At 42.1% G+C, this 21,743-nt stretch overlaps 1 protein-coding gene across 4 annotated transcripts in view; it reads right to left on the bottom strand.

Moving 5' to 3' along the window:
• Positions 1 to 21,743, bottom strand: part of MAP2K3 (mitogen-activated protein kinase kinase 3) — a 285,373-nt gene that overhangs the window by 103,802 nt on the left and 159,828 nt on the right. For 2 of the 4 annotated variants that reach the window (XM_069210033.1, XM_069210036.1), the window contains exons 2-3: positions 13,960 to 13,992; positions 5,646 to 5,712 (exon numbers count right to left, since the gene is read on the bottom strand). In XM_069210033.1, coding sequence (XP_069066134.1) covers positions 5,646 to 5,712; positions 13,960 to 13,992 — 100 coding nt within the window. The remainder of the gene's footprint in view (positions 1 to 5,645; positions 5,713 to 13,959; positions 13,993 to 21,743) is intronic. The other 2 variants (XM_069210035.1, XM_069210037.1) reach the window with 1 other exon arrangement.

Here is a 21,743-nt window from a genome sequence, read left to right on the forward strand (position 1 = left end):
TCTGCAAATGAAATGAACAAGAACACTGAAGACAGTGTTATGGTCGTTAAAGGAACCAAGACCTTCCCTATCAAATCACATTGAGAGGAGAACAGGAGGAAAACTCCGTTATTGTAGTGGATCAGGATTCATATTGCTTCTTCAAAGTAATGTCTCTCCCTGCGGGAAAGACTGCAACAAATGGCACTTCTCCAGAGTGTGCCAAATGAACACTCAAATGAACACTAAAAAAACACTGAAAGTGGGGTCACATAACCTTGGTCAAGGCATGGCAAACAGTAAGAACAATCTGCATTGTGCATCAGAATACTTGAAAAAGACGTTCCCGGGTGCAGGGATCCCATTGAGGATGCCGCAGGGTCCAAATAACTATCATTTCCATGAGCACATTCACTGATAAGTTTGTTGACATCAGTTTAATGTCTCCAGATATTTCTTCTTATGGATATAATGGAAGACAGACTTGGAGTGATTCTTGAACAATGATTGTTTCAATGGGATGGTGGTGCAAGGAAAAGTGTATGTCTCACATAAGGGCCCTGACACTCTTGGCTGGCATCACTAGGGATGTACATGTATTATCCTTAAACCTGGAAATGATCAACAAGTGTGGTGTGTGGGTCAGAGTGGTGTTTAGGTGTGTGAGGTGTGTTTAGGTTTCAGGGATGGGTGATATGTAAGGGCATTGATAGGTTTTAGGGTTCATAGCTGTGGGTATTTTAGGGCTTGTGAAGGTTTTTAAGGTCCAAGTATGGGTAGTGGTTGGGGTGGTGAAGAGTTTTTTTAATGTTCAGGATGAGATGGAGTTTAGGGTGGTGAGGGATTTTAAGGATTATGGGATGGGCGGAGTTTAGAAAAGGGTTTCAGTGTTCAGAGATGAGTAGTTTAGGATGATGAGGAGTTCTCACATGTCATGGATGGCTGGTGTTTAAGGGCGGTGAGGGTTTTTTAGGGTTCAGGGATGGGTGGAGTCTGGGTGCACTGAGAGGTTTTAAAGGTATGAGATGGGTGGTGTTTTGTCATAGAAAGGAGTATTTTATGTTCAAGAAATGAGTGGAGTTGGGGTACGGAGTGACTATGTTTTAGGGTTGGTGGAATTTTGGGGTAGACGGGGCATTTAAGGTTCAGGGATGAGCGTAGCTTAAGTGTGGTGAGAGATATTAGGGGGCACGGACTGATGGTGTTTAGGGGTTGTGTGGGATCAGCAATGGGTGGCCCTCTCTACGCCCATAAAGCAAGCCCTTTTTTTGTAATGCACTATATATTGGAAGTGGTCAAACGATTGTCAAAGAAATGCTTAAGGTTCAATGGGATATGTTCTGCTGTTGGTGGTTGGATATCTATATATCTAGGTTGTACCTAAACTGACACTTCAAGAAGTCTGTGAGACTGTCAGTAATGCACTGCAACATCACAGCATTTTATTTCCAGTCATACCTAAAACGTTTCATCTCCTTAAAGCTGCAACTTTAAAGCCATTAAATAATATTAAAATCTTTTGTGACTCAAAAACTACCTTCCTGCTTTGTCACAAACAATGGAAAAGTCCATCTGATTTCCAATTTCCGTTGACATCACTAATGTCTTGATGTTGCTCAGTCAAAGTTCAGATCTGCACCGTGCATTGATTCTGCCCTGGTGTTCACGGCATTCCTTGTATCATCGATGAAAGACGTGTAACCCAGTTCTGATCATTTTAACACAATCAACTGGGATATCCTGCGGCAATCCCAGGAGATAGTTTTACAGGTTCCACATCATTCCTGTGCAGCACAAGCTGGAGAGTGAAATGAGGACCCCCGACAATTCTCCCAACAGAAAACGGTGGCCTGTCAGGTGCCCAGGGCTTTTTTTTGTCACAAATCCTCTTCAAAGTTAACCTAAGACACTTTTGGACATAATCTGAGCCCAAGGCCAACCTACACTTTCACCTAAATGTTAAAACTGCTTGACTTCGGCTTGCAGCGTCCACTTTCTTTCACAGAAAGAACAGACGATTGGGGCTACAAATACAAAAGCTGGGTAGCATAGAGCTTGCTACATCGCTGTGTCACTAATGACTAAATGGCTTTCGCCCAACTGTACCTCTGCTCAGTGCTTAATTTGTAAACAAAAAGGTGCTGGTGCCCAAAGCCCTCCTCTTAAACACGCGGCTGCTGCAATTAAATGTGCGAGCACAGAATACTGAGGCAGCGTAATCCTGAAGCCATCTCGGGCCTCTTCAATTTATTTAAAGCTGCTCCCTGCCCCTCCAGCTCACTCTTCCAGCTTTCTACTTTCGCTCTTTGTGACGCTATGTAGTAGTTTGTTAAGTAGGCATGTCCTAAACAGTTCATAGTGAATGTTATATTTATCCACGTTTGTTTCATTTCCTTTTGTTTTATTTCCTCGTGCGTGCGTCTGTGCACGAGAGCATTCCTTTGTATTCTATTTGGAATGCATTGTTTGATTTACGAGAGAGTTGCTTCTCTATGCTTGCTCCTGTCAACCAGCCTCTCCGTTGCTGGGAACTTTACTAAGAATAAACAAAACCTTGCTTTTGGAACTTCATTACAACATTTTGGCGACGAGCGTTCCCAGCAGTGCGAGTCACATCGGAGGAAAATTTTGATTGAATTAACTACTCATTTTTTTTACTACAACTACGGGACTTTGGCTTCTCTTTGGTCAGTCGGTAGGAAATGGATGTTTGTTATCTTCAGCTATCTCCCTGATTTATTGACTTGCTCAGGGTGGGTCAGCAATTAAGGCTGTTCTCAGCTTGTAGCTTTCCTTCTAAGCTACTGTTTACATTTCAAATTCGGAGCCCTGGCAGCACCTATTTAACAGCCAGTCTTCAGCTGGAACTTAACTTATGTGACCCCATTTTGTTTTCTTTTCATTGTATTCTTCAAATTAGTCACACATAACCTGACTTGAGTTTCGTTTTGCTCAAGATGTCAGCAACCTAATTTCATTATTAATCTGTCAAAACATTCAAAAATTTTGTAACAAAGAATGGTCTTGTGAAAGGGTATTGTCACCATCTATGCAGATATGTTGGAAGGTCAGAAATTCAATTTCAGTATCAGGGGATTTAATCTTTAAAGATGATTGTGTGATTCCCCCAAAGGCGCTTCGCCCCAATATTATTAAGTTAGCTCACGCAGGACACTTAGGGGAAACCTTAACTAAAAATAAAATAAGAGAAATGATTTGGTGGCCTTATATGGATAGGCAAATTTCAGGATTTGTCAAACAATGTGTCATTTGCTCTAATTCTGATAAGTCTCTTGTCACCAGTAAATGTGTACCTGTTAAATCTGAGTTTCCATCAAGACCATGGAACAAAGTAGCATTGGATATTTTGGGACCATATGATAATCTAGCTAGGTGCAAGATGTATATCATTGTACTTATTGATTACTTTTCTAAATGGGCAGAGGTCAAATGGATTGCCCAACCCACCACTGACAGTGTTATAAGATTTTTAAAAGAATGTTTTTTTAAGGAGGGGTTACCATCTAGCATTGTCACCGACAATGGTAAACAGTTCACATCCTTTAAGTTTCAGGAATTCATGAAAGTCAATAATATTTTGCATTTAAAAACTTCGCTTTATGCTCCAAATACGAATGGCCTTGTGGAAAGATTTAATAGGGTTATTGTGGAGGCTGTACAATCGGCCATAATCAATAGGTTTAATGTCAAAGAATTTGTTGAAGAAAAGATTTGGACATACCATTCGTCCCCCAATTTGACAACTGGGTTTTCACCATTTTCCATGCTCAAGGGGCGTGTTCCACGCACCACTTTATCCCCTTCTTGGTTGAGAAAAGAATTGCCCATTACTGACCTTAGAAAAATGTATTTTGACGCTAAAACAAAAGTTGACAAGAAAAATAAGGGAGAATTAGACAAAAATAATATTGATAATACTAAGGTGAAAATTGGAGATTTTGTCAGGATCAAACTTCCTTATTGAGTGAGAAAGAGTGAATCAAAGTTTTCAAAAGCATTCAAGGTTGTAGGTGTGGGAAAAACCTCAGTCAAGTTGAATAATGGTTCATGGTGGAGTCTAAGCAGAGTTGCTAAAGTCACTAATAGTACTGAAAAACATGATCTAATTCATATATGGATTTGTCCTCAGGGGTGATGAAGAACATTTGTATGGATAAATCGCAATACTTTTCGTTTTCAGATTTTGAACGTGACAGTAACACAGAAAGATCTCAGTTGACACCTGGTATTGTGGGTAATGAGGAGACTCCTATTGATTGTAATGAGGACTTTGAGATTATTGATTCCACTTTTGTGCCTATTGTGCCAAATGTCAATCAGCAGGATAATGTACAAGTCAAAGATTATGTCCATGAAAGAGTCAACAATGATAGTGTAGATCTTCCTAAAAGAGTATCTGTACTACCCCAAAAATATGCTGATTTTGTTTTGTGCTAAGTTATTTATTTATTATTTTTATTATAATTTTGAAGAGAGGAGATATGTAGTAGTTTGTTAAGTAGGCATGTTCTAAACAGTTCATAGTGAATGTTATATTTATCCACGTTTGTTTCATTTCCTTTTGTTTTATTTCCTCGTGCGTGCGTCTGTGCACGAGAGCATTCCTTTGTATTCTATTTGGAATGCATTGTTTGATTTACGAGAGAGTTGCTTCTCTATGCTTGCTCCTGTCAACCAGCCTCTCCGTTGCTGGGAACTTTGCTAAGACTAAACAAAACCTTTTTCCACCTTGCTTTTGGAACTTCATTACAACACGCTTTTTTCGGTTTTCTCTTCCTCCCCTTTCCCAAATTAGTATTTTGCTTGCAGCAAATGCTTGAGGCAGAAGACTAAGCGTCGGCCCTCAAAAATAAGTGCGGGTGCTCAGCACCGGAAACAACAAGCACAAATTAAGCACTGCCTCTGCTAAACTTTCATTGATTCTTCACAAAACATCCATGATCCGATCACTTCTGCAGGGACAAATGGCTTGAATTTACAGACTGAGAATTCAAATGGGTCACGTTTACCTAGGTAGTGACTATTCTAAAAATCTAGCTTATATCAGGGCCCCCCTGGACTACTGATTACAACTCTTATTTGAACAACCCCTATAAATGAACTACAACTGGTCAGAGTTAAAATATACAACAAGGATTAACTATGCTCTTGGGAGTACGGTCCAACTCTACTAGACTTTATTAAATTCAAACTTGTGAAGGAACGGGTGCACCGTGTAGAAAACGTAGAGGCGTTCCTCTACGGACGCAGAGCCCTATTTAATTTGAGCAGCTTCCATTCCCTGCCCTTCCCCTTCGCTGGTAAAAGAAAGCTCTTGCGGGACTGGAGCGCAAAAAGGGGTCAACCCTGTGAGGTTACTGTAGGTCAAAGCATCCAAAATGCTACTCCCACTAACCCTGGCTATTTGGTTTATCAACAACTCAGTTTCACCCTTGTCAGTTTTTTTCTGAACAATGGGAAAGGCGATATGGAAATGTGCAGAATTTCCAAATATATTTATATTGGTACTAATGTGAATGACCACAAAAAATTTCAGATAATCACCACCCCACCCCCATGCCCTTCACCGCCCCTCTACCAAAAAAAAAAAAAACGCAGAGCCAAAATGTGATAAAGACATACATGAACCACACAGTTCAACTCACGTTGTATGAGCCACCTCTGGTTTTTGGGGAATCATCGTTATTTTCAACTCCGGCTTTCTTCTTTTTCCTATTGATTAAAAATTATAATTAAAAAAAGAAAAAACAATATCCTCATTTCAATTCTGACCCAATATTAGTTTCTAAATAAAAAAAATAAAAAAAATCTGAAAGTTCGCTAAGACACCAAAAACTGACCTTTATTTACTCTGGTTTATTTCCTATAAATTACAATGTTAGTCCTAAAACGTGTATATGCCAAATGGGAAGAAAAGACTTCACTGATTCAGAACATAGCTCCGGTATTTATCAAGATTTGACAAAGCCAATAGTTCTGCCTGTGACTTAATAATGAAAACCTTTGTGGCCTGAGCACAGAAGTTTGTGTAAGATCACAACTGTGTAAAAAAGGCATTATTAGGTGACAGGTTTATTAAAAATAAGGAGTGTGCAGCATGATCGGATCTCGGTCATTATATCCGATGAGCCTAAAGACACTGTACAAGGCCAACGAAGAGGACAGCGATTTTTAAAGCTAGGCATCACACCAGTACCTAAGCTGGGAATATGATGTAGCAGGATGCAGGTGAATGGTAATACTAAGCATGTCTTGTGGTACCTTCAGTTTACTCCACATTCGCGTAGCAGTACACACACAATGAATGATCATGAAATTCGACACATCACACTTCTTTTAACCACATCACACTCCATAGTATGCAAGCCCTCACCAAAACATAAATCAACAACCAGTAGAGGGGACATAAAATGGCAGGATCCCCAAGACAGAAACATTTGAGATGAAATATATCTTGGCACGTTGCATTCCATAAACATCCCAAAGAACTGACTAGTTCCACTGTCCACGCCTTTTCAAGCTCAACTAAGACAAGTAGTTTAGTGAATTAATGTCAGGGTGATGACAGTCTGAAACAATAAGGTAAGCGAGATGCCTTGCATCTGACCTTTCGTTTGCATAACCTCCCGAAAACAACATTCATCATTTGTTCTGCTAAGGTGATATTTTCTGCTTATGTGGGATTTTCTGCACATGCCGTGTGGTGCCCGAGCCCTGAGACACCATATCATTCGGTGGCATTATACTCCGTACTGGGCCTACAAGACCTCTCGGGCAAGGTCCAAATTCATTACAAAAAACAGCAAAGTAAAGACAGACAGTCGATGCCTTTGAGCCTTTGGACAGGAAGACTTCCTCGAGGCAGAGAAGTCCGATAACAGCTTGCCTCATACTTGCTGGCTACTACTAGCATCTGGGTTGTTGGGGGGGGGGGGGGGGGGGGGGGGGGGGGAGGGGGAATCAGTGTGTTAAAAAAAAATTAAAAAAAGGACATGTTCGTTTTATTTTTGTAGATGCTAACGCACTGAATGTCTCGCTGCCAGGACCAATCTGTGAATCGGCACCTGTGCATTATAGTCACGTGTGCAAAATGATTTGTGATGAAGGCCATGGTTACCGGCGTAGCCTCTTGTTGTCCAGCCTCTGCGGGCTCTGGTATTCCACAAGAGGGCAGGCCTGGAGTTTAGTGCACCAGCAGGACAGGGTGTCCTCTGTCGCCACATTCCAATACCCTAACACAGAACTACAGTGGATGCCTCCACCGAGCACTTCAAAGACACAAATACAGAAAATAAAGAATTGCACAAGAACGGCTGGGCGTCACATTAGGGTCTTCATCACAAATACAATCCAAGTTAGTGTCCCACTACGAGACATCTCTCTGGCTAGATGGAAATCAGTATATGTAAATTAACACGGTCCAGTCACCAGCTAGCTGGCTATTTGGCTCTAAGAAATATAGATTTGATTCATGCAAGGAGCGGGCAATCAACAACACAGCTAAACTAATCTGGACCTTTCAAACTCTCAGGTGTGAGGTTCTGGATCTGGTTTAATACCGCTGCTCGCAGGGCTGGTGCTCCATGCTCTCTGCAAGATCTGGGGTGGGATTGGGGGGTGGGGGGTTCAAAGACATGCAGGCTGCTGTGTATGGATTTGGGGTATGTGTGATGGATCGTAGTTGTCTTGTGGAAACTTAGAAGCTCAGTTGATCGTTGATGTAGGATGGCCCTAGGTTGTGGAGAGCCTCGTTTGCGAATGTGAGGATTTTGAATTGGCATCTCTTATGGACGGGGAGCCAGTGGAGATTCCTGAGGTGTGGGGGGGGGATGCTTGAGTGCTCAGTGAGGTTCAGGATGAGTCTGACTGGGGTGTACTGCAGAGTCTGGAGTCCTAAGTAGCTGGGAGGACAGTCCGGGCTCTGTCATGAGAGGTCCTTGGTCACACACAGTTGTTTCTCGAGTTGGTGGCAGTCGCCTTTGGAGTTTGAACTCCAAAGTATACCACCTCCCTGGCTTGGAGGTGTTGCTGGTTTTAGCTGGTTTCAGCCGGCGACTGTCAGTGGATTTAGTAATCCAGGTGGTGAAGTTTTGGACGGGCTGGTTCAGGTGCAAATCTGCTGTGGGCTCGGGTTGTGCAGTGCCTATGGCCTGTGCCCATAAGGTCTCGATTTACTTTGCCCTAGCTTAGGTGGCGTGCTGAGAATTGGAGATGGTAAAGTGGACGATGATGTGGTTGGTCCAGATGAGTTCGGTCATGTGAGTGAAACTGATTCTGTCACTAGAAGTGAAGATGGTGTCCAGTGTGTGTCCAGCTTTGTGAGTGGGTTTGGTGACCAGTTGGGCGACACCATTGGGCTAGTCACAGCTCCCTAGCCCTCCACGGCCCCCCTGCCTGCTGCGGACAGCTCCACCTACATTCCTGAGCCTGATTGCAACAGCTCCGCCCCCATTCCTGAGCCCGACTGCAACAGCTCTGCCTGGTTGTGCCTGCTGATGGACCTGCTGATGCTTCCCCACTGCCCACCCCTCTCCCATCCCACACCAGCCCCTCCCACCTCCCAGGACATATAATGGAGGCTGCATCGCTGTCTTGTTAGAAAGTACCTGACCCCCTGGGCCAGTCACAGCTCCCCAGCCGCTCCACAGCCCTCCTGCCTGTCGCTGGCAGCTCTTCCCACATTCCTAAGCCTGACTGCAACAGCTGCGCCTGCATTCCTTAGCCTGATTGCAACAGCTCCGCCTGCATTCTTGAGCCTGATTGCAACAGCTCCCCTTAATCTAACTGAGGCTGCTGATGCCCCTGCGGACGCCTCCTTTGTGCCACTACGCTCGCCTTCCCACCCCAGCCCCTCCCAGAACATATAAAGAAGGCTGCAGCCGCACCAAAGTCAAGTCCGTCTGTGCCCGTCTGCACCTGGACTGCGCCCAGCGCCAGGACCCCTGGTCCTACCAACCCCTGCTGCTACACAACGAAGGAGCTCCAGGCCTTGAACATCAGACACCCCATCAACAGTTGCTTCACGGTCTCCCACGCTCAACCAAAGGACCCTTCACCTGCCTACACTCTTTCTCTTGCAATGCGGGCCCACCTGCGCCCACTAACGCCTGCACTGCACCCACACAGAAGACTACGAACAACCAAGCACCCCTCCAGTGCACCCTGCTAAATACCACCCCTCCCCCCCCTTTTTATACAAACAGCCACGGAAATCTGGGACACCATCACTACCCATGATCCGGGCATCGTCTTCCTCACGGAAACATGGATTACACCCTCTTCAAACCCCAATATTGCCACAGCCACTCCTGACGGCTACAAGAGGATACACCAAGACCGCACAGTGAACAAACTGATCAAAAAAGAAAATAAGGCAATAAGTGTCTGACAACCACCATAGTATACTGGATTTCTACAAACCTGCACTTTGCCAACGGGCCGCGGAGCATTACTAGAGAAGTGAAAAGATCTCCACCTAAGCAATTCTTATCGACCTGGGTTGAGTGTCGGGTAGCTGTGACCCACAATTTATTGATCACTTGCTGCCCTCTTAGGGAAACACCTCTCAATCTTCACCCACAGGGTGAGCAAGGCCACAGCACATAAACAGTGGTCTGTGTAGTGTCCAGTAAACAAGCAACTTAAACGTTCTCTTGGAGACACTCCGTCACTTCTCTGAAGTCAGTCATTCATGTCTGTCACACCTTGCTCTGCACACACAATTTACAGATCCCTCCCGTAACATAGCCATGATGATGTCCTAACCTCCACAGACATGCTACAGTGGCAACTGTGAAAACCTGAAGCATAGTCTCCGTTCACACTGACATCTCTAGCAAAGAGATACCTAAAGAGATATTTAATTTGGAAGGTACTGTTTTTTTCTCAACCTAGCATCTAGCTGGCTATCCACAGTTTACAGCAAGAACAGAGAAGTTCTGCACAGTCACTTCACCTTTCAGTAGTACCTTACAGAGTGGGGAAATTAGTTTTTCATTCTCATGGCCCATTCAACTAGGATCGCATTTGCATGTGATGGGATCACAGGAAACTATGCTTAAGATGTCCATGGTGGGTGGTTTTTCCTCCCACTTTCTATTACATTTTTACACTTTTATACTTTCTCTCTTCATCCTGCCAAAAAGTGAACCCGTTTTTCAAACTTACTATAACAATCACAAAAATTCACTGCATTAACACCCACTATATTTTCTATGTAATCAGACTTATTTTCTAGTTAAATGTTTTCAGGAAGAAGTACTGCACCTCTTAAAATGGATTTCGCAATGTTGGAAATCACCGAGAAGTTCTACTATGGTGAGCAGGAATGACACAGGAGTATGGCCTATAATATTTGGATTGTGTATAGAGTGAGAGTTGCATTACTCGTACTCATACATTTCATTTCATGCCTTGATAGGGAACGACATCTGTGTATGCAAGAAAACTGAATTTGGGTGAACTCTTACCTGAAAAGTTATATCTCTTCACAATTTCTTGTAGGGATGCAAACAGATGTTGCCTGTTCAGTGATCGTTTTAAGAGTTCAGCATCCGTAACGCCCTCCCCAACCATGCCCTTGTCCAGCTGCAACCCCTCCAGGAACACCCTTGCTGTCTCCACTTGAGCAAACATCTCTTCCCACTGTGCTCCACCCTTAGTTAAATCAGAAAACCCACTGATGCTGAAAGCACTTCTGCCACAATCCTCCTTCCTAATGCCAATCAATCCTGATGGTCATCAATTCTCTTTTCATTAGTAAGGTTTATGCACTAAGGTCGAGCTACAGCAGCAGCCTATTATCACCCACCTGCAATTTGTTCTGCTGCTCTCGAGATCTGATCCATCCGGTCATGTGATTGTACCACTACCATTAATGTGTCCTATTCCCCAAAATTAGATGCATTTCATTGCCGACTCGAAGGCAGCCTGTACATTTTCTTAATCTCCAAGACGGCCATCTAGGCTTGATAGCAGATCCCTGAGCATTTTTCTATCTGGTCCAGCAGGGAGTAGGATGGGACATTAGCAGAAGCCTCGAGCACCCTCATATGAGCCCCTTTACTCTGATCTTCCAATTTGTCAATCTGTACTTAACGTTTCAGTACAGCTGGCAGACAGCCACCTTGAAGTTGTTTAGGTCTTTCATTTCTGCTGTGTATATCGCCTCACATTGTTCTAGAGCATACTCCCCATTATGTAATTCTCTGCTGTCCTTTTCAAAGCAAGCACTCACACACACATACCTTTCAATTCCTTCGACATTTCTCACCACTACTGCAATCAATTGTTTTCTCTGCAATGTATTTCAAGATAAAATATTCCCATTTTGTTAAACTGTCATCTGGCACCCTCTGTGCTGGCTCACAGGCGTTTCCTTTGGTCGTCTCCACAGAAGATTTTTAAAAATCTCTACACTTATTTTGGGTGGACAGTGCTGTGGTACTTGTTATGATCTTTAATGCTGAGTTTGCATCAGGTTTATGTGGGCACCCATAGGACCACCAGTGGGGCCCATGGATCAGGGGTGGGCATCCTCAATGGCCTAACCTCCATTTGCCCAGTACGTCGAACCACGCCAAAGGAGAATATGGTTCCACCTCAACTTAGTCTTTCTTTTGAATGCCGCCTATCTAGGCATCGCAGATTTCTCTGCCAACTCTGCCAGGTTCATTGTCATGGTCTATGCTTGCCGTCCGCATCTGCTCCTTCACAACTGAGGGATCAGAGGAACTGCATGACAACAGCATGACAGCTAAACCGGTCCCTACACAGTAAACAGTACTCTACATTCCTAGGTCCTCGGGTCCTCTCTTACTATCCCAAATTCAGAACTATTGTCAGCTCGTTGATGGATCTATACCCGCTTCTGTAAGTAGCTCGCAAGAAATAAAACGATTAACAGCTGATACCGCAAATGCATGTCCAGCGAGAGGTCAACAGTTCCCTTTTATGTACCCACTAAGCATGCACAAAATGCAAAGAAGGTGGAAGGAGAAAAAAGCCAATGGACTAGCAGCTAAAAGTGAGCTACGTCTGTAGATTGATAACTGCAGCAGTGGACAGCCCGGTCTACTAGGGTTAGTATATAGGTAATACTCATTAACTGTTGTGTCTGGCTCGTTCCTTTTCCCGTTGCGAAGAGAAAAATTAAATCAACTAGATTGTGGTAAGTGGAGATAAAGCAACAAGGGTGGAATAAACAGTTGCCAAACTCGCTGACATTCTTGGGGAAATGATTGCAGACAAGGTGTACTGAAAAGCTGACTTTGTACCCTCTCGCTATTTCTTATCTAGAATATGCTTTCTTTTTTTTAAAGCACGCAATCTTGGTGCATCTGAAATGACCATCCATGCAATCCAGATTTCATGGATCCAATTTTTATCTTGTGTGGGCCTATACAGAGATCACAGGCACTTACTTGCCTGGACCATTTACCCTATGTTTTTTTAAAACCTAAAAGGTCCATCTAAAAACCGTAGTTATGATGAGATAAAACGTTTGATGTAGACTACTCAATCTGCATTTCTCGTTCTTCAGCAAGACTGACTTATGGCACGGGCAGAATCCCAAATGCCAAATGGTAAGCCAACACAAGGATTTGTATCTTCTACTTGGGCAACATGAGAGCCTAGCGACAACTCACATCTGGAGTGAGGACTCGCTTTTCTAGAGGTTAAATGGTATTCCCTAAATCCAGGAGTCTGGCGCGCATATTGGGGGTGGAGGTAACCCATTGGTGGTCTGCAGTCAGTGGACATAGGGAGAGAATAATTTCAAATAATTTAATTTGATTCTTCGATTATGTAGACTTAAGATTGCACAAAAATCTATTTTTGAAAGATAAGCTTAAAAGTGTAAGCCGTTGGTAAGTGATGCAGCGTTGTGCTGTGAATGACTGAAATCTGTTATTAAAACTCTAAAAAATAAAATTTAAAAAAAATACAATGAGCATCAGCAAATCAAAGTTTTATGCAATTACCTCTATGTAGACACTGCCATCAGAAAGGCTACAAAACAGAAAGCTTTCACAGGTGCAAGCAACAGAAATGAAACCCAAGAGCAGAAGTCATAGACAGACACCGACTTCAGAAAGTCAAAACAATGGCTGCTACAAGTAACGGCAAGAAACAGATAGCACAAACAATGGTTCCATTTGTACAACCTAGATGCACGTACTGTCAGAAGCAAACCAGGAAAAACAGCTAGCACAGACACTCTCCAAAAACAGACATAGGAACTTGCTCCCCAAAAATCGACGCACGCAAAAACCACACACATTGCTTCCAGAAACCAAAAACAAACATGGGCACTGGCTTTCAAGGGCAACCCAAGCGACACCTTGCAGTCACAGACTTCAGAAGCCCAAAAGATACTGCAACTTTTATTTTAAAAAATATCCCAAGAGCCATCTACTGCGGGCACGGACTACAAAAGCCGAAAAGGTTCAGACTGTAAAATAAGAAAACACCACAAGAGACAGCTAGCACATACATTAACTCCAGGATCCCAAAACAGACACAGCACTGCCTGTCAAAACAGCTACGGATAGCACAGACACGGACTACAGAAGGACACAAGCACTGTCTGCTGCAAGCAGACAGGCAGCTAGCACTGATGCGGCTTCAGAGGCCCTAAAAAAATAATACCACAGACTCTCAAAATTACCCCACGAGATGGGCAGCACACATACCTACTATAATGAAGAATCCCAAGAGACAACCTGGCTTTTGTAAAATTTACAAAATTGCCCTCCCCTGGGAGAGGGGCTGACTCCATGCAAGTCCAAGATACAGAACATATACGCATGCACTAGAGCCCTCCTTTGCTGCAGGAACTAGAGTCAGTGACTGCTTGCTCCTTAATTCTCAGCAAAAACCTTCTCCCTAATTCAGGATGGCAACAAATTTCAATATTTATGCAACAGTTTCAACCCACTTTACTTGATTCTTTCTTACTTGGTTTACGTGACTCCATGGATCCACTGGCCTCTGCAAGCATGGAAGGGGAGGAATAAAAGAACATATGGCATGAATAAGTGTATTTAAACCAATTAATTCTACTTAAGCACTTGGATCTTGTATTGCTACTTAGGGATGTCACGGATGCATAGGTTACTGCCTAGAAATCTGTGCTACATGCAACATTCACTGCTACTGAGGACAAACGTGCTGCCGGACATAGTGCATGTATGTTGCTGGCCAAAAGCTGTCCCACACCAAAGAATAAGTGCACTATCTCAAGCCAAATAAACAAATAACTTGAGAGATAAATGCCTAGTTTGTGGCATGGGAATTCAGGTGCCTCCATTCAGGAAACCATTACAATTTGCGGACACATGCCTGTATGTACTCCATGCCTGAGACACATGCACAAACAGCCACAATGCTAAACTTTACCAATCAGAAACGCATGCACTACCATCCAAGATGCATGACCCATGACATTGCTTTGCTACATTGGAGCACATTCTATTGTCCGTTAGCCCGAAGCCAGACAAACACAGTAATCTGCTGAAGAGTTTCCCACAAACCCTCACTTTTATGCACGAGGCACCTAGGTTGGTACAGCTGAAGGATGCAATTTTAGCTGCTCCCACATTGGGCCTACAATGTGACAGTTTGTAAATTATGTTCTAGTAATAGATGGTGTATAATCTACATTATAGGAAGATCTAGAAGCACAAGTGGCCATGGACACCCACCTCAGAGAAAGAGCTTGGTGCGTTTTACTTTACAAACAAGTTTTCAATCATTGTACCCATGCAAGATTTAAGTTATAAAGTTGCACTTAAGCACGACTTCAGTATTTTCCGTACGTAAACATACCTATCTGGTACAAAGCCAGATACATAATTATAACTCCAATATTTACAAATATCTGGTGCTCAACAGACCAGCTGCAGCAACAGTATATTTACGGAATACACTTGTTATTTCCACTGGTGTTTGGAAGGTGTCCGAACTGCTCCAGCGAAAATCATACTTTAAGAAAAGGTTATATAGAATCTGCAGCACCAATTGGTCTAGCTTATGAATGAAATTGCATTTTGTGTCACTGATGCGTGGAAACACTTAGGGTGATTTCATGCTGACTTAATGTCATTCAACTTTGCATCCATTTAACAGTCCACTGACTCAACCTTCTAGTCACTCCCTGACACGACATCACAATAAAACACACACAAACTCCACAACCTATGCAAAATACATTTAAATAATACATGCTGCCTTTTAAACAAGGAGGATGTAGGTTTGAAATAACAAAACTGAAAGGGTCCATCTTGTAAGGGTATTGTAAATTGTTTATTGTTGTTTAAAAGTTCAAGCATGGCAGCTGCATTTAGAACCAATGTGTTGGCCATCTTGGAATGGTAAAACAATGATACACTATGGGCAACAGCCTCCTGTAATCATCTTCTGGTTTACAGAAGTACCATGTGGAAGGGGGCCAACTGGAAATGAAATGAGCAGGACTCAAGCAAACCATTAAAACTGCCTGTAGAGCTGTAGTGTCCTCTTAAAACACTAACATAAAAAGAGGAGAAGGAAAGAAATGAAAGGAAAACTATAAAAGGAGAAAAAATTCAAAACTTAAGGACTGGTCCACAAGCCCGGATACCGAAGCACACTCATTTTCAGGCAGATGTGTACACATGATATCATAAAGCCTTAATTCACAAGGCTAAAGAACCAATGGCCGATGCAGGCTGAGCCATTACCCCATGCAGGTTGCCATCACAGGTGAAACAGAGTGTAAACTATGCCCCTGTCTATCTAAATAGATATATATTTACATATAATTAATGTATGTCTTATAAAACGATTTTTTATTACAAGATCCGGACATGCATCTAAGAAGATATTCTAGCATGAATTTTTACAGTGCAAATCTTCTCCCTCTAGGGTTCATCAGAGGCAATAACCAAAGCCCAAATCATTATCTATGAAGGTAATTAGATGTTTTGTATTGCAGAATACCTATCTGAAGGCTTAAATACAGAGAAATGACAATCCATTCTTAAATACCCTTTGAATTGAACATGTTTGCCACAGTCAACATGTCAAGCATAATCTGTTTATCATAACTTTCCATATTAAACGGGCCAGACTTATGGCAACAGAAACAGTTTTCCCTTGTGCATCAATCAGCCATGTAGCTGTTAACAATGGTTTATCACCATAACAAACTAAGGACTCCTGCACTGAGCCTAAGCTTTTCCACAGAACAGCCATACATTCAAATTATATACTATATAAAACTACAGTTAGCAAAGCAAAATACTATTTCTCTTAGGAGGGCTTAACAAGGATTCTGACAGCACAAATGCTCTATGCCCACAGATTGTCAAAGGAAGCAACCAGCACAAAAAATATTACTTAGTATGGTAAATTTGTGAGGCTGTAACAAAAAGGCTATCTGGTGGCTTGATTTCAAAGTAATAACAATTCACTCTTAAATGCCTATTAACTTTAAGTTATACATATCACAATCAATATATCAGGCCTACTGCCTTTATCATATCGTTTCATAACAAACAATTAGGCATATAGCCTTCATCACTCTGCATGTCATCATAACTAACTTAAGCCTACTTTACAAAGCGTAAGTTTTCCACAAGGCAATCATCTGGCAAAAATACAAATGTATTCAAAATTATAGGCGGCAAAGCAAAATACGATCTCTCCTAAGGGAGCCTAATAAGAATTATAGTAGTGCTCATCTTCAAACCCCACAGTTTTTTCAGACAGATCACCAACACCAAAACCTTTGCCTACTAGAGCAATCTGTGAAATTAAATGTAACAAAGTACTTTCCTACCAACTATATCACAGAGTAATAAAAATACATAACTAAAAGACTACTGTCTTTAACACATGCTTTCCACAATATATAGTTAAGTCCTACCAGCTTTGTCATAATGGTTAATAATAAACAGATGAAACCTATGAAATCTAGCATGCGTTCCCAATAAATTACTGAAGCCTTTCATTTTATATTGCCTTTACACATTGCCCAAAAGTGAAAATAAACATCATGCATAGTTATAAAATTACATATATGTAGAACAATAAATATTACCAAACAATACACAACCCTCTCCACGCGGGCGTAACAAGAAACATCAAAGTAAAAATACAGTTGGTTTGGAAGATTGGGTGGCCAACGTAGAAACCCTTGCTTATTACAGTAATCTGCAAGATTCCACGCTACATAATAACTATATGTAATCTTTAATACAGAGAAATAATGCACACTGAAGTGCCTATCAACTTTTACATATGCTTTTCACAGTAGATATGTACGGCCTAGACCTGTTATAACATTTTATAATAAACAAATCAAGCCTGTAGCCTTGATACTTGATTTTCCAACAAAGCAACTTAGCCCCACTGCACACAGTATAAATTTTGCCATAAGCCAAAAAGTGCAATACATACAATCTTCTTAGTTAAAGCACACAATTTCAGCCCAATAAAATTGTGTACTCTGGGAAGACTAACATATGGGTGGAGCCTAAGCCCCTCTCTCAGTAGAACTCTGAACACTCTTTTATGCTGATCGCATGAAAGTAAAGTTTTTGTTGATCGCGTATGGTAAAGTGACAGCTGCACTGTCAAGCCAGACATAAAAATAATGTAGCGTTATGACTCTCCACCTCTCATCTGTAAGACTGCCAGAAAAAAAACAGATAATTTTCTAGTAAACTATGAGCCTTTAATAGCATTGAGATGGCATGTGTTCAAGCTCAGGCAGCTGGATAAAGAAATAATGACCAATGTATGGAGGGCAAGCACTTTTTTGGGGAAGCACACTACTTCTGCCCAACCAAAACATGTACTCCTGGCTCTCAGCATATGGGTGGAGTCAAAGCCCCTCTGCTGATAAATTGTCACATAATTGGCATGACAGTGTAGCTGTCGCCAGACAGACCATAAAAAGCAGCTGAAACGGACCTTTCAATTTTCAAACGAGTGACTGTTATTTTTCTATTTGTCTAGATTCTTGAGGATTCCATTCAATGATATGTGAAACAGAGAACAGTATGGATTTAATCGTGTCCAGACACACAGTAGCCGTGCTGAGTCAGAAGAACGACCCAGGCAGACACAAGCCCTAAAGCATTTCCTAACAGACACATAATGGGCAAAACATTTGATAAATCAGTAACTACGTTATGTCAATTAAGAAATAGCGCATGTTGAACAGTGACGTTTTGGCGCGTGTGAGAAATTCTGTTCTCCATGGATCCCTATGCAAGTTCCAGAATGTGTGTGTGTGTATATAATATATAATGATGCATGTTGTTGATGCATGGTTGCAATAACGCTGTGCTATGTCCATGGCTGTGTAAAGGCTGCGCACCTCACCTTCACTGTCAATCCATTCACTGGCAGTAGGAGAGGGAACAAGCAAAATGGTGAAGCACAATGAGTTGAGGGGCCTGTCAGCTAGCACGTCAGACCACACAGCTCGCATTGGGTTCAGACGTCCACAACACAACGATTTCTTACACTGCTTCCGTCCTGCAAAAACAACTTTCCACATCGAGGTAAAAAAAATATACAAATGTCTACCAAGTCGGATTATCACGACACCCAAAAGGTACCCAATAGGGAACTATCCTGTATACCCCGGCTCCGAAGGGAACCAAGCCAACACATCATTTTTGCCGTGGTGACAGACTGATAAACATAAATCAACATTAAAGTCTTTGGTTGATTCAACAAAAAGTTTGCTTTTGTTGCTTTGTATTTATCTTGATTCACTTACACATTCACTATTTGCCTTCAATTTTTTCAAAAAAGTTAGTTTTTCTTTTTAGATCAACGTAGTTTTATATTCCTAAAAAGTAGCTGAGAACTGAATTCTGAAGTCTGCCGACTCTGCCTAGTGTCCAAACTACAAAATTTCGTACCATAAGTGTCCGAAAGCAACGCGATATCTCTGCACAGAAGAAAAAAGGATACTTAGGCACGTTGATGCTTGAAGACCAACTCTATGGTTTGCAAGAGAAGCAGACAACATAAAAGTGAAGAAAATGAAGATATGGGGACACGCACTTTAAATTAAAAAGTAAGGTGATCAAAACGTTTTGCGTCTATCCGAATTGTTACACTCTACTCCCAAGACATGCATTGTTTTTCTACACGCCTCATGGAAGCTAAGACACTATGCCTCACAATCTGCCTTCGCAACACTAGAGGTCACTACAGCATCGCCAAGTTTCCCTTCTGATGTTTAACACCGAGGGCTTTAATACATGAAGAGCATTAGTTAATAATTATTATAAAGGAGCACATTGCACACCAGGCGCATCACTTGGCCACTAGGCCAGAGCAGAGCTAAGCATATTATCTAGAAACATACTGCCCTTCGGGCAAGACAAGTATATTATAAAAGTGAAGACTTAAGGTGTAGGTGACAGCAGAATTAATCTATCGAATCTAAATTAAACACTGTTGTCTGGTGACAATAATGGGAATCAGTGCACTAACATCTTTCCTTAAGCGAAATAGTGACTGTAAGAATTTAACAGCAGGCATCCCTTATTGGTACCTCTGCAGGAGAGGGTGTCAGGGAAGCAACCAGCCTTAATTACAATACTACCTCCAAGTGGGCAGGGAGCATCAGGTCACTGTGCTAAAATGGGGTTCGGGACGCAAACTGGTGAGCTTTTCCTGAAAAGAATAAAACGTTAGAACTCTTAGGGCAAGAACTGCAGAAGCAATTTCATTTAAACTAGTTTCTCAAAGTGCATTTTAGCGCTTCGTCCTTATTTGCTGAAAAGATGGGGCCTGCAATGTATTTTCTCTCTGCAAGAGATCTTTTTATTCAACTGTTACAATTACAATAAGAAAGGGATGATCCCAAGATGGGCCTCACAGTACAAAGCGAAGAAACATACACCGCAGATATGATCATTGTAAAATCCATAAACTAACGCTACAACTATGTTTGAAAACATGCACAAGAGTACTTATTTTCATTTTGAATGTTCTCAAGACAGGTCACGTAAAACGATTTAAAAAAAAAATCCATCAAAAGTCACATTCCCCTCAGCGCAGCAGAAGTCATTCACACCAGTTATTACTATAGGCGGTGCTTGTTATTCTCGACTAGAGATTCTCATGTCGCGGGGATTTTGTCCTCCCAATGGATGCTCGCCACGCCACTCTAAACTGGGGCCCGTGGACGTAAAGCAGTCACCGCCCCCTAGAGGTTGCCTGCCACAGGCGACGGTGAAACCGACAGAGCAGCTTATGCTTTATAAGTGAAATACAAGCACCGATGTTCCGAAAATAGAAACTTGTAACGTGTACGAAGTGAATAAACCAGTAACGCTTCCACTGACTTGTTTCACACACGGGCATGGATTTCACATATTTTCGTCAGCAGAAATAATCCTCACATAGACAACAGAAGGCTGTCCAGGCATCCAGATGCAGTTCTCCGAGGGAGTAGAGAAAATGTCCTTGTATACCTCAGAAAACATAGGGAAGATGTTATTAAAGATGTTTATTTTATGCACATTCCTGTGGCTTATAGAACTCAAACTATGAACTGAAACGCATCTATAGGAGGACAACGTTTTATACTCGAGAGAAATTCTACTTGAAATCATTTGTATATTTGAAGCGCCTGCTGATGGCCAGTGGATCAGCAGAATTTCCATGGTTACTGCTGCGCTGATGAGGCGGCATCAAGTGTTTGCGTCCCTGCAAACACAGAGGACTAAGCTGAAACAATCCTGTAACAACTACACTAACCTGTCCTCAAATGTAAGACCCCTAAATGCAAGAACTCCTTTGTAGAAGGATTCCACTTGTTCCTGTGAATCGCTCATCAGAGGAGTGTGGTTGCTCGGTGGTAACAAGATAGCTGTGCGACCATTCTAGAGATGTGAAAGAACGGGGAAGCAAGATAAAGGTTGATTGATCCAGCAGTGGTGGGGAATTAGTCCAAAACAAAGGAGAATAGTTCACCCCCCCCTTCACTGGCCTTTAATTTGGACCCAGATTCTTCTATTCCAAACACAGCAAATGCAGGGGGGCTGTGAGATTCTAACAGAAGTGGAGTTTTTCAAATGGGGCTAAGTCAGATGTCAGTCAATACGGAGTTATGTGGCTGCCACCTATTGTGTGCGGGTAATGAAAAATATAGCTATACCATACATCAAAGTCACCTCAATTTTCGTGCATCCGATGTAAAAAGTGCAGAACGAAAGTTGCAATCAAGTGTTGAGGACAACATAAACATTAGGTAACTGGTGATGGATGTTGTGGAAATGACACACAGGCAACCAGCACAAAAGGGAAGGGCTGATTTCTAGGGTTCCTAGGGAAGGAATGGGTTTTTGAACGGTTCTGCACTGCCATTGCTCCTACAACATTTCAATGTCTGATGTGGGTCGATCCCGGTGGGAAAAGAAGGCATATTTATAACCAGCAACCAAAAATGTAAACGGCTGAAAGATGCAGACCCAAAAACCACTCTTCATTCATCTGTGTCTGTGGAAGGCAAGCTCTCTAGCAAAAGCTGATGGTCGCCAGCCCTAAAATGTTCACAGCTATGATGTGTGTATGAGTTTTGAGAATGCAATATTTAAAGTGTTACTAAAGCATGGCGTGATTTTAAGAGGCTCCCATTCTCGACATGCTTTCAGAAGAGGAATATAGTAATTTCTGTCATTTTGAAGGAGAATATATATTATTCTGTCATTTACTACAATTGGTGTTTA

This window comes from Pleurodeles waltl, chromosome 10, assembly GCF_031143425.1.
Source record: "Pleurodeles waltl isolate 20211129_DDA chromosome 10, aPleWal1.hap1.20221129, whole genome shotgun sequence".
Classification (NCBI taxonomy): Eukaryota; Metazoa; Chordata; class Amphibia; order Caudata; family Salamandridae; genus Pleurodeles; species Pleurodeles waltl.